Below are 19118 nucleotides of genomic sequence, written 5' to 3' on the forward strand. Positions count from 1 at the left end.
AATACAATACCTTTCCTACACTAGGTGTGCGGAAAAGTAAAAGAAGAAAAATGTGTAGACCAATTTCGCAAAATACAGTGTAAATGTCTTTGTAGATCTACAACGATGAACAAATACCATTGATGTTTAATGGGGCACAGTCGAAAGTTGTTTTATTGGATCTTTTATCCAATAGCAAAATTTACGATGATCAATGATATGTTCAATATTATAAAAATAAACATAAAACACAACAACTACTTTTGAAAAAAAAAAAAACGTAATTTGTGCCCACGAAGTCCTTTGAATATTCGTTTTTTTTTTCGTAAATATTTTGTGAAATTGACAGATAAAGAAAAAAACTCAGTTTTGTATTCACTATTTTTTTAATTCTTAAAATTACACTTTTTTTGTAAATATTTAAATTGTTTTTGTTCAATTCTTGCATTGCAAAATTATAAACTAATTTATTTAATTGTTCGTAAATTGTAATTATTTGGGTTTGAATATTTAAAACTTTGAAATTTGAAAAACGTGTGCGCATGAAAAAATTTCACAGCTTCCCAAACAAATTTATTTTTAAAAAATACACAAAAATAAAAATAAATGACTACTTTACATAAAATCCCGAGAGAGCTTTGAATTCGTCGATTTGGATTAATTCGAACATATTTTTGCTAAATGAGATAAGTTCAAACCACTCTCAACTAACATTAAAATCAGATTGCTTTTCATACAGATATTTCAACTAATTTATAACTTATTATGAAAAAATATGGAAAATTTTGTATGCGAATCGAGTGAAATACAGTCATGTAACGTTTGTTTTTGTTTCTACCTCTCTCTCTCTCTTTCTCTCTCCCCCTAGGGAGAGCTCTCTTTCAAATTGGTCGATTAAATTCAAAATGTTATGTTTGTTCTTTTGAGTTGATATGAAAAATGTTCTCATTTAGTAATTAAACACATGCTTAGAGCACACTAAATATTATATTCTCTAGCTTGCATCGTCTACAGTTGTATAATATATATCTATATATAAAAATGAAATGTATAGCATTTTACAATCATTTTTGTTTTTGTTTATGATGAAAATAAATCGATGAGACTTCGCGCACCAAGTACCACAATATTTAATGTATTATTATTTTTTGAAATTTGTATTTTTATTTTTGTGTAAAACATTTTGAAAATTTGAAAAAAAAAAACGAATAATAAACGTTTAACAAAATGATCTTATGATAATGCACCTTAAAGTAGCAAGGAATTGTTTTTTTCTTTAATTCTTTTTCTTTTAGTTGGATGCATTATATTTTAAGCAAGGTTCGTTGTCATTTTAAATAAATAGTTGTAGTTTTGCTTAATCTCCGTTTTGATTTCCAATGCATCACAAAAATGTTGAGTATTTTTTTCTTTTGATGCATGCATTTGGTAGCATTACAAGTCAGAAATATATGTCTTTGATTTGATTTCTCTCTATGTTGTACATATTCCGTATCCAATACGTGAGATGTTATTAATTGGTTTTCTCTTTATCTATTAATTATTAACGTTAATACTATGCTAATGAGATTATTTTCGTCGTTATGTATGGCAACTTGACTCAACGCTTTTGTTAAGATTTTTTTTTCTTTTTTTTTTAATTTAACTTTCATTTTAATCAATTAAACCGTTTTCGGATGGTTCGGTCTTCTTATTTTTATTGTTTAATTTAATCAAATTATAATTATCATATTCATTGTAAACCTCTTCTTCGTTATCCGTATCATCGGTGTTGTCACTATTTCGATTGGCCAATTTGTTGCTGTTCACGTACACGCTTTTTATGTAACCGGGAAATGGTGTGACCTCCGAGCTATCGGAGCTTATTTCTTCTTCGCTGCCTTCAAACGGATCGACGGCCACATACGATGCCGAAAATCCTTTTCGATTCATTGTACCATCGGAACGGAACCGAACCAATAATGCTTCGTTCATTGAAATTACGTCAGGAGGTTTCTGTCCACACACACACACACACAAAAAAGAAACACAATAATGTTGAGAATATTTCGAAATTTCAAAAATAGGTAAAAATGGCATATACATTAAGGCCGCAGTATCTTCCATACAAGGGTCCACTGTAATCGTCAAGACCACCATAAATATCAACGTAATCATAAGAGCACGCCTTCTCATCTTCAATCTGAAAAGAAATTGTTGGAGAAAAATTAGAAATCGATCTTACTGCCGTAAATCATTAAAAAAAATCGATTTTGCATACATCGAATGTTAAAAATGTTAAATGAACATTTCGTCCCGGTTCAGCTTCAATAGTCCAATCACAATCAGCATTATGATCGTAGTTGTTGTCGGCAAATTTGGCATGCGAATAAAAGTGTTTGACACGTGTTGTTGCCATCAAATGACCACCACATGCAGTCGAATGTGTTGCGGTAAAACCTTGCCGTTGAACACTGGCATCTGATTTGAATACCATAAACATTTCATTCGATGATGCCGATATTGGATGTGGTAATTTCGAACCGCAAAATTTGCCCAACGTAAAACTATCCACCGAATCACCATTATAAATGGCAACATAATCATAAGCGCATTCTTGATGCGGTTCAATCTCGAATGTATTGAAATGTAAACGAATCCGATGGCCAGGTGTTGTTGTAAAATGCCACACACAGTCCTTTTTCCGTGGATAATAATCGGGATAATTTGGGCTCATAATTGTTCCGTGTGGTGCCGTAATTTCGTATTTGCAACCGCCTTCTTTGCAATCCAATCCATTATCATGTAAGACATATCCATTGTGACAGGAACATACATACGATCCAATTGTATTCTTACATTCATGCATACAACCACCATTGTTAACGGCACATTCATCAATGTCCGTAAAGAATACACCCGCAAAACCACTCTTTTGCACCGTATTATCGGAACGGAATTCAATGCGCATTATGTTTCCTTCCGATGTTACCAACGGCGGCATTCGTTCACCACAGAAAATGCCATGTTTTTTCAAATTATTGTCTTCCAATTTTGAATAAACCGTCAACGAATCATAATCACATTCTTGCTGATGGAAATGATTACCTTCCAAATCAAAATGGGTAAAGTTCAATGTAATACGATATTGTTCGGGCGCTACGATTTCCCATGTACAATCTTTCGATACTGGATACACATCGGGGAATGATGGTGATGTTATTGTACCATTTAATGCTTCAATGATTCCACCGCATGCATCTGTGAAAAGAGAAAAGAAAATTAATCGGTGTTTTCGTTAGTTTGCTATTCAAATGCACATGATACATACTTTCACACGTCTTTTTGTCACTGTGCAATTCGTATCCAATGTTACAAGAACATTGATAACCACCCAGCGTATTGATGCAATTATGTTCACAACCATGATCTTTCAATTCGCATTCATCCAATTCTTTGATAAACGTTGCAGAGAAACCAGCCTTTTGTACAGAACCATCAGACACGAATTTCACAAACATTTTATTTGTCGTTGATCTGAAACAGTTTAATTTTTACATTTAATTTAAATTGGCTTTTAGCTTGAGCTATCTGACAAGCATACAAAATCAATGAAGAATCGATAAACGGAATCTTTGAATAGGACTATAGCTGGTGAGATAGCTCGAGCCAGCATAATATCATTTGACTATACCTCATATCCGGTGGTACTTTATAACCGCAGAATACTCCAATCAAACGAGAATCCGGACTGTCACCATCACGAACTTCAACATAATCATATACGCAATTATCATGATTTTCCACTTCAAACGATTGGAATTTTAATGCCACTTGATAGTCCTCTTGAACGGTTATACGCCAAATGCATTCTTTATTTGGTAAATATTCCAGTGGATAGTTTGGCGATTCAAGTTGATTTCCACTCTCTAGATTTAAATCACCACCACAAACCGCTATTTAAAAAAAAATAAAAGAAATTCAATCACTAGTTAGTAAAATATATAAAGCTTAAAGCTTTTGAATCTGTGGTAGAGAGATTCACAAACACTAAACGAATGAAAAAAGCAGTCTACATATGTGACTTTTTTTCGTCTCTTTTTGTGGTGTACCTTCATAACTAGCTGCAAAACCGCGCAAACCAGCTTGTCTGTGTGTTGTGCTTAGAGTAAGTAACATTCGACTGCTGCTCGATTTAATTAGTTCCATAATTCGTCCAGAACCACAATAACGTCCAAGAATTGGTGACTTGTGCCAGTATCCATCTCTAATTTCCAAATAATCCGTTCGACAATTGTTTGATTTAAAAATATCCTGTAAACGGTTTTAATGAAAAATTAATCTCGATTTTTGTTTGTTTTGATAATGTTTATATACCAAGTCTGTGATATTCAAGACGATTTTCTCTCCATGTGTGGCCGTTATACGCCATTCACATGATTCTGGTTCGGCTCCTGGTGAACTCGAATAATAACTGGGCGATGTAAATGAGGCCGAATTCTCTTGGAACGTTCGACCACATTCTGCAAATGCACATAAAATAATCATTCTCTTCATTTCACCATAATTAATCAGATAAAGCAGTGATAGCCCGTTAGATTTACATACAAAGATTTTGAATTTCTTAGCATGTATGCAGTAAGTATTCGTATACTATCATGTCATGTTTGCTAATAAATTCAAAAACTCTCTCTATGCATAGCAAATCTAAATCAAATGGTTAATTTAACTTACTTGGACATTTGTACAATAGATTTGCTTGTGCAATATCACCTTCACTCAGTCGTAAACGTTGTCCAATTTCGGGCCGTTTTCGTCCTTTAACTTCAACCGGAAAAATGGTGTCAAGATATGTACCTTTCGAAAATGTATTACGCGCATAATGCATTATCGAATCATAATCATATGGTAGCCCCAATGAATTCACTTCTTCGGCAGTCAATTTATTGAAATTGTACTCTTGTCCGCTCAAAATATTTGCGCGTTCAATCACAACATGATTTTCTCGATCCGGTCGAGTGTGCTCGTGCCAAAAACCAACTGTATTCATGCAAGCAAATAAACAAATGTGATTAAAACAAAAACACAAAACGCCCAACAGTATGTTTCATTAATATTAATCATCATCCAAATATGAAAGGCTGAGAGTGAAAACAGCACGTCGCATCCCCGTACAGAAATTCCCGTAAGTGAGAGAGCAAGAGATGAGATGCGATGTGCTGTTTTTACTCTCAGCCTCTCATATTTAATTTATCCTAAAATGATATTTAAATCATATTTGTTATATTTATTGCATGCTTATTTATATGTATGAAAAGTTTAAAAAAAAAACTGTGCAAATGACGTATATATGTTATATTATCTTTAATACTCACCCACATGACCAAGTTCATGTACCACAATACCAAATTTGTCACAATTCTTTCCAATTGAAATGGCTTGTCCACCGTTTCCACGTTTTCCGACAAACGAACAGCAACTAAATCATATGTTAATATTTTATATTAATTGAACCGAGAAAAATTGACATTTTTATCAAAAGAGAGATTGAATTCATGCCCAATTTCCATTTTACCCGCATGGTCGAATCGTAAATATGATGTAGTTCATGTGATCGTTTGGATTTCTCTCAACGAATTTTATGCATGTGAAATTTTCCCAATGTTTCATTGCTTGCTTGAATAGAGCCTTGTGTGCACCGCTAAAATTTGCATCGATTTCATATGGAATAACACCATAGTCCCAGATGCGTTCCTTTTTTGCCGTTGCAGCCCGTGTAACACGATGATGTTGGTGTAACTCTTTCATTCTATTGTGTAATTTACCCATTAAAAAAAAAAAAAAAAAATTACCATTGTAATAAATGATTAAATATTTTTAATCAACAATAAATTACCTATCGCGGTCAAATGATTGTTCCAGTGGCATTGTACTTGAATTCAATGAATTTGTGGTTGTATTTTTCGGTGACGGTGGTGAATTTATCTGTGGTGGCTCTTCGAAAATATCATCGTCATTCACAATGCCACCATTAAAACTATGTGTATTATTGTTGATGTGTTCATCAAGTTTATGCATTTGAATGATTTCCGTAACGATTGGACCATTTAATTCATCTTTCAAACGTTTCAATCGTGCTTGATATGTGTTATCGACCATTTTTTCACCATTTATTTTTGCTTCTCGTCTGTATACGATAAATCCAAATCATTTGCATACGATTCGTTTTATATTGTGATTTAAATTGATTTATATCTCACTCTTTTCAAGTGATAGCAACACTATGATTACCTTTTTTGACGATGTCTTCGATGACGTTGTTGTGATGATGATACCGGGTCACTTTCAACATTGGCAACATTTGGCTCATTGTTTTGAGGTAAAGTCGTTGATTCTGTTGAAATGATTGTTGCTGGCGTCGATGTTGGCTCCAATGCATCATTAACAGACGACAACAGTATTGGATCTGAAGATATTTTTGGTGTTGTTGTTGGTATGGATTCTGTTATTGTGGTTGTTGTCGTCGTCGTCGTCGTCGTCGTCGTTGTTGTTGTTGTTCTAGTTGTGCTCAAATCGACTTTTACGTTACGTCTTGATTGTAGAATGTTTGTCGATTCATCTTCGATATCTTTGGCATTTGATTGAATTTTTTTCGCATCAATATCACGAAATACGTTGCTAAGATTTTTCGTTCGTTTTTCATCACTCGTAATTTCGCTCAATAAATTCGTTTTATTCACATTCGCTGCATCGAAAACGTTTTTTCCCTCAATCGATTCATTTCCACTTGACTCAAGTGCGGTATTTGCATTTAATGTTCCATTCAACGATTTGGATTCTTTTTCATATGGTAAAATTGGCACGTGGTTTGGCTCCTAATTAAAAATAAATAGCATATGCATATCACTAAACACGTACATAAAGAATATCACTTTGGAAAACTATTGAATGAAGTAGCCTCTTGGGCGAAAATATTAGCAGCGCTCTCAAAAAAATATTTTTTTTTTTTGAAAGTTGAACACAAATTACGCAGCCTGCAGGTCATGACATATTCATATACAATATAGGACATTTTCAGAAAATATTTTCGGCACACTTTTAAAATAAAATGTGATTAATGCAATGATTCATAGATATTTTCTTGTGTCTATCTTCAATTTTATATGAAAATGTTAAAATATTGAGCAATTATGTAAAATTTGTCAACTCACTATTAATGTGGCATCATTTTTGCTCGGTTCGTTGTTATTTAATATGGGATTTGTGTCTGATGGTAATTTCGTCTTTTTTCGAATAATATCGGTTAAACCCTCCTCTTCAACTTGCAATCCTTCGTAATGAACTTCTTGTTTTAATTGTTCCAGTTCTTGTTGAAAAGTTTTATTCAATTTTTGCTGTTGCCATTGAGACTCGTAATTTATATTTGGCAGTGCTATGTCTCCCATAAATTCGCCTATAAAATGTTTAAGAAAAAAAGTAAAAGAAAATTCGTCATATTTCCACATTTTTCGACAATTCAAAACATTTGACAATGGTTGATAATGATGTTTATGAAATAAAATGCATTCACACTTTTTTAAAATGTCAGTTTGCACTTCAACGAATATTGACCTGTTTATCTTAAAACGAAGATGTGTAACGAAAGTGAAATTTTCAATCATTAATTTCATATATATATGGATTTGATACGATAAACGTACACTGTACATGTAAATGACCTCGTCTCACGCAGAGATTATTGTATATTTATCGCTCTGCTCGAGTCGAATATTCATTTATAGGCAAGATAAACAATTGAATTTGTTGTCTACATTGATGCCACTGCACTTTCATCGTGCACATATATTCATGTTTTCTTTTTTATCTGTCTTCACTGATTTCGATTTGCGATCTTAACAATATTTTTCAAGTGCTTGGCATTGTGTGTGCGAGAGCGAAGTGAACGATTTTTTTTTTTCGTCTAACAAAAGGCAAAACAGAACTGAACAGAAAAAGAGCAGCGAAAGATTCATCGGGCAAGTGGCATATAGAAAAATGATTGACGCTAATAGAACAGCTAAATGGACTCGAAACTTTTTTTTATATTTATTCGTAGTAAAGAATTCTCAAACACAGATGACATGTATGTACATGTTGTCTTCATCTGTCGTCGGAGAAGCACTGATTGTGATTCAATTTAGTTCATGATTGGATGGATGTTTGCTCCAATTTCTTGACAAGTGTCTCAAATTATTATATAAGATAGCCCAAAATCTTGCTAAAATGCAAGGCTCCCGTTTATCATAATTTACTTACTGTTAACGAACACCAACTATGTATGTAAAATAAATGTGTAATGTAAATAAATAAAATGATTGTTCTAGTTTAGATTCTCAATTTACATTTCATTCTATCACGGAATATCGTCAGATAGATCTATCAGGTTAGATTTATTACTCGTAAATGTGACACATGACATAAAAGAAATGGATAATAATTCGTGGTTTATTTATTTTCGATTTTTCATGTTTAATTAATCTACTGTCTAAAAAATGTGAAAGATATTTTTAAAATAATAATTCTCTGCGGTCCCTAAGTCTTAAGGCTGACGATGGTATATAGGATTTCCTGTATAATTTTTTTAACTTAAATCTCTGTCGAGCTTTCAATGTTAATTTCGTTTATGACAACCATAATGAAATGATTTAAATAGTTTGAAATACTTCAGAACAGGACATTTCGTCACATACCGTTTTTTTGTCACAAAAGCGAAATGTATCAATTTATCTTCGAAGTTATTTTGATAAAGCTATTTATTGATGGTATTGTAATCTGTCGTAAGTAGTCCCCTTCTGCACAAAAGTAGAATGAATTTTTTTTCTTAAACTGATAAATCCATTGGGTTCGTCCAAGCCGATAGATTCATCTGACGATATTCCCAGCATTCTACAACAACATACTCAACCGAATAGCAAAACGAAAATAACGTCTTGATATACTAAGAGCAAGCCCGGATTGTAAAATTTAAAAAAACAATAGAGAAAGAGAGAAAAATCATCAATTATAATATCCGTCGTTGTCTGTAAAAAAGTTCAAACATTTTGAACAATTTAAACTCGGCTCGGTTTTTGGGCGAATTGAATAATGAACGATACATTATAACGGCAACCGTCTATTACAAAATCACGCACATATCCAAATGGCCAAATAAAAGTAAAAACCGTAGATTGAGATTAAGGGCCAAACTATTTTTAGTATAATTTCGTCCACATTGCACAGAAAGAAAAAATGTGGTATTTTTTATTCAATTTTGGTAGATTTAATATAAAATTAACCAACAACGAATTAAATTTACCATTTTTGACATCTCTGAGGCATATTTTTCAAAAGTGACTATTTGTTGAATAAGTTTTACCAACTGCTTCATTACATTTAACAACTTTTCGAAACCACAGATGACGCTAGCCCATGAATTTGGTGAATGAAATGAAGCAATTGGTAAAAATTATTAAACTGATAGTCTCTTTTGAGAAATATGCCTCAGAGATGTCAAAAATGGTAAATTTAATTCGTTGTTGGTTGATTTCATATTAAATCTACCAAAATTGAATTAAAAATACCACATTTTTTCTTTCTGTGTGAGTGTCGAGTTTTAGCCCTTTGCTTAGTTCGTTCGGTAAATGAATCGAAAATTAAGGCAGCCAATATGGTTATTGTTTGGATTGAAAAGCAACTTGTTTGCTTTCCCCCCCCCCCTTTAATCACAGTAATTCCTTTTCAATCACTCTACGAATTTAATAACAATTACTTTTTTGTCATCGCAAGTTTTAAAATGATTACTAGTTATTATGTAGAATAAAAATCCGAAGTTTATTGCGTTGTGGCTGTGGCTGCTTCCCTCATTCAACGGAAAAACAAGATGAACGTATGTGATTGTGTAAAACAGAACTCATAATTGATACTGTAGATTCCAATCTGATAAATTATGAAGCGTATCAGATAATGTAGCTCGTTGAATGTCTGCTGAAATAAACTGAATTCCGAATGGCTAATTATTAATATGAAAATTATGATAGAATTCACGAGCACAACAAATTGACATATATCGTTTGGCAACATTACAGCGCACATCATACATATGGTGTTTTTTGTTGTTGTTGTTTTTGTTGCTTCGTTCGTTGTTTCGAATTGAATTTCTGAAATATACGTTTGAAGTGCGTTGTGTGTTTATGAAATTTAGTTTTCATTTTCGAGAATTGTGAGAACTAAAATTGAACAACAAACATAAAACTGAGAGAAGGAAGTTAAACATGCGGGCATTATCTCAACGGATAAAGAGTTAAATTGCATACAATATTTCAACATATAGATCCTTGGTTCTGTATTCATTTATTGACTACGAAATCATTTTAGTGGTTTTGCTTCTACACGGCATATGACAGCTGCGGCGCACATTCAAGTAAAAGTGCACAATTTCATCCTCATTTCCATTTATAATACATTCATATTCAACATCTATACTTCGTTATTTTAAATAATTAAGCAATTTCATTTCATATTTAAGCACGTGAGTGCAAAGTAAGTAAACAATGAAACTGAATACAACATCTCGCACACTCCACTCTCATTCTTACACATATTGCTTCTTGTCAGATTTATTCAAAGGTTAAACGACTGTTTGCAACTATTAATTTTGGTTATTATCGAATAATCAAATAAAACGGTAAACAAATATAACGTTCATTAAAATGCGGAATCATATCAAAACAACCGCATTCAAATTAATTTAATTAGATTGTTGTAGATCAAAAACGGTCTGTATTCATTTTGTCGCCTACTGAAGTCGATCGGTAGATTGTTGTGCAAACATCAAATGGAGAGAAGATGCCAACTTCTTGTTGTTCATTTCTTATTCAAAATGCCGAAACTAAAATGGTAACATTTCATGTTTTGAATTTGATTCAGTGTTCGACATATTATGATTTATATAACGTTTTTGAATTGTTTGTTATGATAATATGATTTTGTTATTAAGTACCAGTAGACATTTGTTGTACATTATAATCATAAAACATTGTGATATCTATAGTGTCAACTACATAAAATAAATCTATCATTCGATCGGAAGCTTTTACATAAAGCAGCAGTGTTTTTATTCATTCTCGATTTTCAACAAAAAAAAAGGTTGTGTTATCACTTTGTGCATGTTTGAATATTTTCATATGATTAATTTTGAAGCAGGCAGTAAAGAAGAGAGTGTGACATGATGGAAAATTGGCAAGTTGTAGGTTTCTAACACTCACAATGATTGGATGTGTAAATTTGTGTGCACTCAACGTTAGAGCACATATAATATCACATATTTGTAACCATTAAACATTGAAAACTTGAAAAGCAGCCATACACAGCACACACAAAAACTAAATAAATAGACATTTTCTGTAGTTATCGTTGTGGCGGATATTTTGCTGCTGTCATTGTAGCCACTTCTTTCTTCTTTCCAATTTTATGTTGGGCAGTTTGTGAAAAAAACACAAACACTTTGGTGCATTAAATAAATGTATAATATTTTGTTATGAATCAAACATAGTGTCAAGATTGTCTTGTACTACATGTTCAACGCCGGTAGTACTGAATTGCCGAAATGGAAAGCTGATTCTAAAATGAAATTCTGAAAGAAATAAGTTTGAAATGAACATTTACTCCCGCCTTCCAAACCCACTTGAAGAGTATTGGATATAGGAGTGGAAGAATTGAAATTTTATTATATTGATAGAAAATATTTGAATATCATAAAGGCGCTAAAGTGCCTTTTTAACAATCAAAAGAAATGGAAACATGTCATTCACAATTTTAAATTTAGTTATGTCATAATATTGTTTCATTCAAAAAAGTCACATTCGAAATATCTAAAAATCGAAATTGAATCAAATTCAGTTGAAAAGCGTATCATTCTGGTTGGATAACCCTTTACATTTCTTTACATACTGTTTATTTCTGTAGTTCGTTTCATCAGCGCACAAACTAATTTTCGGTTTATATTAAAGCAGTTGCCCGAATAAGTCCGGGTTCGTCCATATATCCATAGCAAAACAAAAAATCCGCTCAGGAAAATACGAAGAAACGCGGACTTTGACAATCAAGTTATTTCTGTGCTTAGAGATTAAGTTCGAGTAAGGCTACTATTCTTAGTAATCGTTAAAAAGTCTACAGCTTGCTGAAACCTTTCTTCAAACTTACTTACCCTTTACAAATGTCATTAATTTGGAATCCATTCATGTCAAAAATGTGAATTGATATTGACATAACCACTTTTTCACAAACTGGTTTAAACATCATTTATTAAGCATGCAAGTGATTTTGTGTAAAAAGCGGAAAATATTTCAATGGTATTTTGAGACACATATCTTTGCTTCAAATTGAAATAAATTAAATCGAGTTCGGATTTCACCCGGATTTTTTTAAGTCTCATCGCCCGGCTGGCGAGAAAAAAAATCTTTCAGACTTAGTTAATATATTTCAACAAATGAGAACAAATGTGCGTGTGCGGGTGAAAGGTGGCAATGTAGAGATACAGTTATTCATAAAATCATTATGTCGTGTGAATTAAAAGCATTGGATTCAAATATCAAGAGAATGAGAAAAAGAGAGAATGTGAAAGACATAGAAAGAATATTCCGTTGCGTTGTCAGTATAGTGTTTGTGTTTTCCAATTTTCAGGAAAATTCTTCAACAATAACGGGCAACGAGACACGAATCGTGTAAATGGAAATTATCTTTTTTAAAGTCACTCAAGTGCTATGTATGATACATATTTATAGTCGGCAAGTGAGAATGTGAACGAGAGAAAATGTATACACGTGTGTGTGTGTGCTTTAAAAGGGAAACTTCCACCCGACTCTCATTTCATTCACATACTTATTCATTCACAATTTCTCTCCTTTCATTCGTTGTTTTAAATTCATAAAGTGTCATAAAATCCTTATCAAACGAATGCAAAATACGACGAACTCATTAAATTTATTACAATAAAACGAACTTATCTATCGTTTCGTTTTTACCGTTCACACCTTCGTCATTGCATCGAGCATCACAATTGCAAATAAAAAAATTACACATAATTATTTATAACTAGCAGTATATAGTTAATGTTCATACTTTGTTGCCAAACTAATTTTTCACGATAGCTTTTTTGATTCGACAGCACTTTATTGCTGTGAAATAATAAATATGATGTTGAATTTGCCGATCGAAATTATTATTAAAGAAACTGAGATGAGGTGCCATTGCTCTTTCTCATTTTTAATGATAACGATTGAGATTATAAATTTATCAAACTGAAACAAATACATTTTTTCAGCGAAATCCAATTCGGATCAATTTGAAGTTTATTTGTGAATTCCCTAAAGAAGAATCATACTTTATTCGAAACGTCGGTATATTCAAATCCAATAGACCGAATATCAAATTCATCCTACGATTCCACCTACTGGCATTAACTAAGTATTTTAATTAAACATCATTTCTTGACCATAACATACAATAAATTAGCCCTGAATTTATAAATCAAATAAACGAAAAACTGCAATGCTGTACAGTCAATTGCATTGTTTTAGGTCACATGGGGTGACATTGGAATAATGCGCAAATATAATTGACCGGAGGGTTTATATTATATATATGTAAAAGATTTTTTAACTCATTTACCTCTGGTTTTCGTGCTAAATCTTGTCTGTATCAAAAATTCCAAATGATTTAATGATAAAAATGTTAATTAATTAAAATATCAAATATTTTATTTTTTGTCAGCAAATTAATTCATGAATATTCAAATGCAGCATATTGCTCTTCGTGATACATTAAAAAAACGGACATTTTGTGCTGTTGAATAAAAAAATGGCAATTTTAAACATAAAAACGCAATGTCAACTATCATTTGCATTTAAGTGGGAATGTAAACTCGATTCGAATAAATTTCGATGATTCTTTTATTACACTGGATTTCAATTTCATCGTCTGCTGCCAAATATAAATTATATCAGTCAAATATAGACAACAATACTTTATATGATAATTCAGGTAAGGATGCAAAGTAATTTAAAAAGCTCAATGAAAATTGTAATTACACCACAAGTTCATATTCATCGATTAATGGTAATCGTGACCATACCTCATTCATGAATTATATACATGATGCTTTTTTATCAAAATCTCCACAAGTACCTGAGAAAACAACTATCACAACCAAAAATCCATGAAATCTTTATTTTGAGAACCAAACCAGAACCAAGAAACTGGACAAATATATTCTCAGAGAGAAACGAAATCTGACAGCCCTATTGCTGTGTGTATTGTAACAACTTCTAATAATTGTAGTCACTAAAAAAAGTACTTTTCGAGAAAAGGTTCATTCGGACAATTTGTATTTCGGGATTTCAATTTCGGGAAAATATGCTTTTCGGGAATATCGAACAAGAGATGTAACAAAAAACAAAAACATTTTCAAAACATGTTGAATATGCCAAATTAATTTCACATCGGCTACCCATAACAATATCGGTGCCAATTGGAAACAACGGTGTCGATGGAAAAATAAATTAAAAATTGAAAATGTACAACTTCAATTACGCTCAAACTCTAGCGATTTTCGAACACCTGTGACCGATTTCACGCAAAAGGAATGAGGAAATGTGTGTGCAAATGAAAATGACATCATCATAAAAACGGGACAGAGAGAGAGAAATCGAAGCTATATTCAAAAACCCTGTTCGATATAATTGGTTTTTTATTAAAGCTCCACAAGTTAACCGTGATTTAACCTCATTCTATGCAAGAGCTCGCAAAATACTTTCACATTAAATTGTGAATTTATTAAATAATAAAACAACAGCATTCACAATATTGAATACGGGGGTTAATCAATAAACTTTTTTCTGTCGTTGCTCGCATTATCTTATAAATCACATGGATCCCATATCTTGTGAAAAAGAAATAGATAGGGAGAGAGAGAGAGAGAGTTGAACATTTGCAGAATCACAAAATGATGAACAATTAAATATTGTGCAATGCGTTCCCAGTCAGTTCTATTAGTCAGTTAAAGTAAGCAAGCAATAGGCATTTTGATTTGATTTATATTTCTTCTGTTTTCTCTGTCTCGTTTTCTCACGTGTTATGCGTTTGTAACGTTTATGTCATTTGCACTGCTTGATTTGATTTATGATGGTTTCCTCTGTGGATTCAATTGAATTTCCATCGTTCTGTACACATTAATTCTCCCCCTCTCTCTCTCTCTCTACCTCCTTCTCTGCAATTCCTGTGGATTCTATACTAGAAAGATATAGCATAAATCAATCAAATGTGCTATTTAAATGCTTTTGACATGCTTGTGATGACCTCAATTTTCACATAAAGGAGAGAATAGAGAAAAAAAACTAAATGTTCAACAACAATGATTAGATTAATGTAAAATGATTTTGATTACAAATCAACTAATTAATTAGTTCAAGTTCAGCTCTTTATTTCTCCCCCAATACAATTGAAGCGCAAAAGCATTTCTTGTATTATTATTATTATTTTTTTATATATGCATGATAATACATGCCTATACGATACGGGAGAGTTGTGTTTTTATGCATGCATTCGAGAGGGACGGCCTGTAAAACAGTTGTTCAAATTTATTGAAATTGGTAGATCATTACCATCCTTTTAATAGAAAATGCACACAACAAGAGATAGTGAACTGTCTACAAATATGGAAACGAATCTCAATGTTGATAATAATGTGGTTTTGGGACACAGCCTGTTAATAGCTGTCTATTAATAAAATGAACCGATATAGGTTTGGAGCGCGCACAAAACTGTCCAGTATTTATCGGTTCCGTTTTTTTTTTGGTCGTTCTGTTGCAACACCATCGGCCATAATTTAATTGGTTTACTCGAATGATTCATGAAAATTCACAATGGAATTTCGCCTGGATTTCCCGCTCATATCGATGCTATACCATTCTCTGAATGAAATATCAACGTGGTTTTTTCCACACAAACATATACTGTTGGTGTAACTGCAGCCTTTCAACATTTTTAACAATATAGTAGAATCACGAGACTCAGCAACTCAGAGATGGCTGTAATTTGTGGAAAAATTTCTTTTATCAGAAACAACGAACCAAATTGGAAAAATACTTAATAATTGCGTCAAATGACTAGTAATTGTTTCAAATGAAACCTTTTTATTTTAGGGCAGCTGCATATCCATAGCAGAGAAGCAGTCATTCTTTTTGGACAAATATTGCTTTTTATGAGAGTTACATTTTTCGAGACATTAGTGTATCGACACAAATGAATCATGTGACCATATGTGTACTTGATGCATTTTAATAGCAAATATTTTGCTATAACGCAACCAAATTTACTCTACAAGCAAATTTACTCACCATACGATGATTAGTGATTCATTAATAATAACACAGTGAATTTGGTGGTGATACCCGCAGACGTAAGGTCAGACACGACACATATTTGTATATATTACATATTGAGTATGCACTAGACTGTATGCCTCTCTCTCTCTCTCTCTCTTCCTCTCTTTATAATGTATACAACATAGATGAGCACCGGGAGTCGTAGGGCCGGACTAATCTCCCTGCTACCCATTCGAACTACATCTCTCCCCGCTCTCCGACAAAAATATTTTATATAAATTTACAGATTACACTATTTAAAATGATTTTTTTTTCACAGAAAAGAACTTTTTCTATTGTTTTCCCGGCTGATCGACCACTCCCAGTATGGTTTATACATCTATTTTAATAACTGCCACACAACATTGCAATCAATTTAGTAATTTTAGCGACCGAATCTTCAAAAGTTCTAATCATGCAACGACGACTGTAGCAACACCAATGAATAAATGGACAAATTTATGTAAAAATATTTAAATAGATCGAAGATAATAATCAACGATTTATAGCCCTCTCTCACTCTTCCATTGAATGTCTTTGGTGAAAATTATGCATGTGAACAGTAATGAAAAATTTATCTTAATCTATAAAATACATACACATTGTTAAAACTCAAACCAGAATGCTTTCATATTAAAATGGATAGAACCATACTGACCAAATACGAATTGTCATCAATTCCATTTTTGGCTGAAATTTAAACGTTTCGAAAGAGTTTGCCATGGCTTCACTTCAACATTTTCTACATCGAATGTATTTCTCCATTTCTTTGGCGGCTCTAATTTTCTCGGATTTAATCTAAGAAAGACCAAATGATCATTCTTTAGTCATTCACTATTGGTGTATAACAAAAACTTAATGTAACGAAGAGCGTTTCAATAAAAAGCAACTATTTTCATCTTTAAACAACAACATCATCGCGAAAAAATCAACAAAGCGTGAAAAAGGACCCATTAGGACATACAGAGATACAGATAGAAAGACACATATATCCATTTCATCATCATGTTGAGTATATAATCGAATAAATGTGTTAGCTCAGACTCTACAACCAAATGGGTTGGTACATTGGAATGGTACAATTTGCCGAGATTATCATTTTATTACTGTAAAACAATATAAATAAATTAACATAAACACCAAAATCCAACAAATTAGTAGCGAGTAGTATGGAATAGGTCCTTAGACGGCAATCCTTCTTTTATTATGATTTAAATTAATTAAAAATCGTATCGTTGTGTGTACATCATATTATACAACAAAACACACAGATTGGCCATGTTGCTGCCAGGGATTTTCCAGCATATTTAAGATGGGTGCGCTTGTTTGTGCGTTGTTGTTCTAAGTAGTCTTAACATTTCATCTCGTGCGCTTTTTTTTATTTTATTTTACTAAAATGCTTTATGTGCTATAGTTTGGATTTGTTTTGTTTGTCATGATAAAGTAACGGTTAGGTTGAGTGTTTCAAGCACGAGTACTACTGTGTGTATGTTATAATAATTATTTTGATTAGTGTAGCCAAAAATATTTCATTGGTTTGTTTTTGGATCACCAATTTATCAAAACATAACAAAGGAGAAGAGCGTACATAATGTGCGTGCGTGTGTGTATGTTTTCGTATGAATTTAATAGAAACGTATTCGGCATGATCACAGAGAGCACATTCTGAAGTAAAGAAACTGCCTTGAACAACATAAAACGAAAATACAACTCAGTTGTTATGGAAATCGCATTCTAAATCCTTTCATTGACTACACATAAACGTAGATTTTGGCTTTGTTCTTCACTCTCACTCTTTCTGTCTCTTCTCTGCCTATCTATCTTTTTTCCTATTTGCTCGACTTTATAATCGACAAATAACAAAGTACAAATGCATCTTTCATTTCAGAAACAGTATAATGATTTCGTAATTTTTTTTTTTATTAATATTATGTTCAGACATTTTTGAGATTTATCACAGTGATTTCAACACACACACAATTTTCATTATGAATTCATTCAGCCAATGCAGATGCTGTGCTTGCTTGCATATTATGTTGCGTTTACAAGCAACACTCCAATGTGCTCGTTATTGTAATTTTTTTTTTGTTTTGTTCAAAAAAGTTTAGATTGTATTCATTAAATATTTATATACAATTACCTCAAAAAGTAATGCATTTATTTGGTTTATGACTTTATTCATCTACAAATTTTCCATTCATCATATACTATTTCCCACGATAATTTAATTTTATTTTTATTATAAACCAAAAAGTTTTTTTGAAAAAATAAAAATTTAATCAACCAAATCAGAGAAAAAGATAGAGATAAATTATTTAGTTTTCAAATTAAGCGAAAACACATTGTTGATCTGTCTACAGGCTAAGGACTTTCTCTATTTAGCTTCATAATATTCGCAGATATTGTTCTTTTTTTTCTGTTACTCATCCTCACTCTTGATTTTTCTCCCCCTATCTCTCGATTTCTGCGCATTCGAAGTATTCCTATTTGAAATAAATGAATGTGGCCATTTATTCACGAAAAAGTTGTTCCTCGTTTTTACGGTCTAGCCATTATTGCATATAAATATAATTTATTGTTAAATATTTCATTTTCAATTCAAAAATGCTTCAAATACTCTCATTTTAATAACTTTACATCAAGCACTTATTTTATTAAAAGAGAGAAAGTGAAAGAGAGAGAGAGAGAGAGAGAGAGAGAGAGAGAGAGAGAGAGAGAGAG

At 32.2% G+C, this 19118-nt stretch overlaps 1 protein-coding gene across 2 annotated transcripts in view; it reads right to left on the reverse strand.

Annotated features, from left to right (window-relative positions):
• Nucleotides 1–485: 485 nt before the first annotated feature.
• LOC116352240 (dorsal-ventral patterning protein tolloid) overlaps nt 486–19118 on the reverse strand; it is a 21041-nt gene continuing 2408 nt past the window's right edge. The window contains exons 1-14 of one of the 2 annotated variants that reach the window (XM_031784681.1): nt 17056–17074; nt 7170–7411; nt 6250–6833; nt 5855–6145; nt 5534–5767; nt 5334–5437; nt 4693–4998; nt 4336–4481; nt 4071–4272; nt 3653–3914; nt 3290–3495; nt 2240–3219; nt 2063–2161; nt 486–1974 (exon numbers count right to left, since the gene is read on the reverse strand). In XM_031784681.1, the coding sequence (XP_031640541.1) occupies nt 1633–1974; nt 2063–2161; nt 2240–3219; nt 3290–3495; nt 3653–3914; nt 4071–4272; nt 4336–4481; nt 4693–4998; nt 5334–5437; nt 5534–5767; nt 5855–6145; nt 6250–6833; nt 7170–7403 (3990 nt within the window). In that variant the 5' untranslated portion in view covers nt 7404–7411; nt 17056–17074 and the 3' untranslated portion in view covers nt 486–1632. Of the gene's footprint in view, nt 1975–2062; nt 2162–2239; nt 3220–3289; nt 3496–3652; nt 3915–4070; nt 4273–4335; nt 4482–4692; nt 4999–5333; nt 5438–5533; nt 5768–5854; nt 6146–6249; nt 6834–7169; nt 7412–17055; nt 17075–19118 lie in introns of those variants that run through there. The other variant, XM_031784674.1, reaches the window with a different exon arrangement.

Source organism: Contarinia nasturtii, unplaced genomic scaffold, assembly GCF_009176525.2.
Source record: "Contarinia nasturtii isolate CC-2019 unplaced genomic scaffold, AAFC_CNas_1.1 Cnas_scaffold_78, whole genome shotgun sequence".
NCBI classification, from domain to species: domain Eukaryota; kingdom Metazoa; phylum Arthropoda; class Insecta; order Diptera; family Cecidomyiidae; genus Contarinia; species Contarinia nasturtii.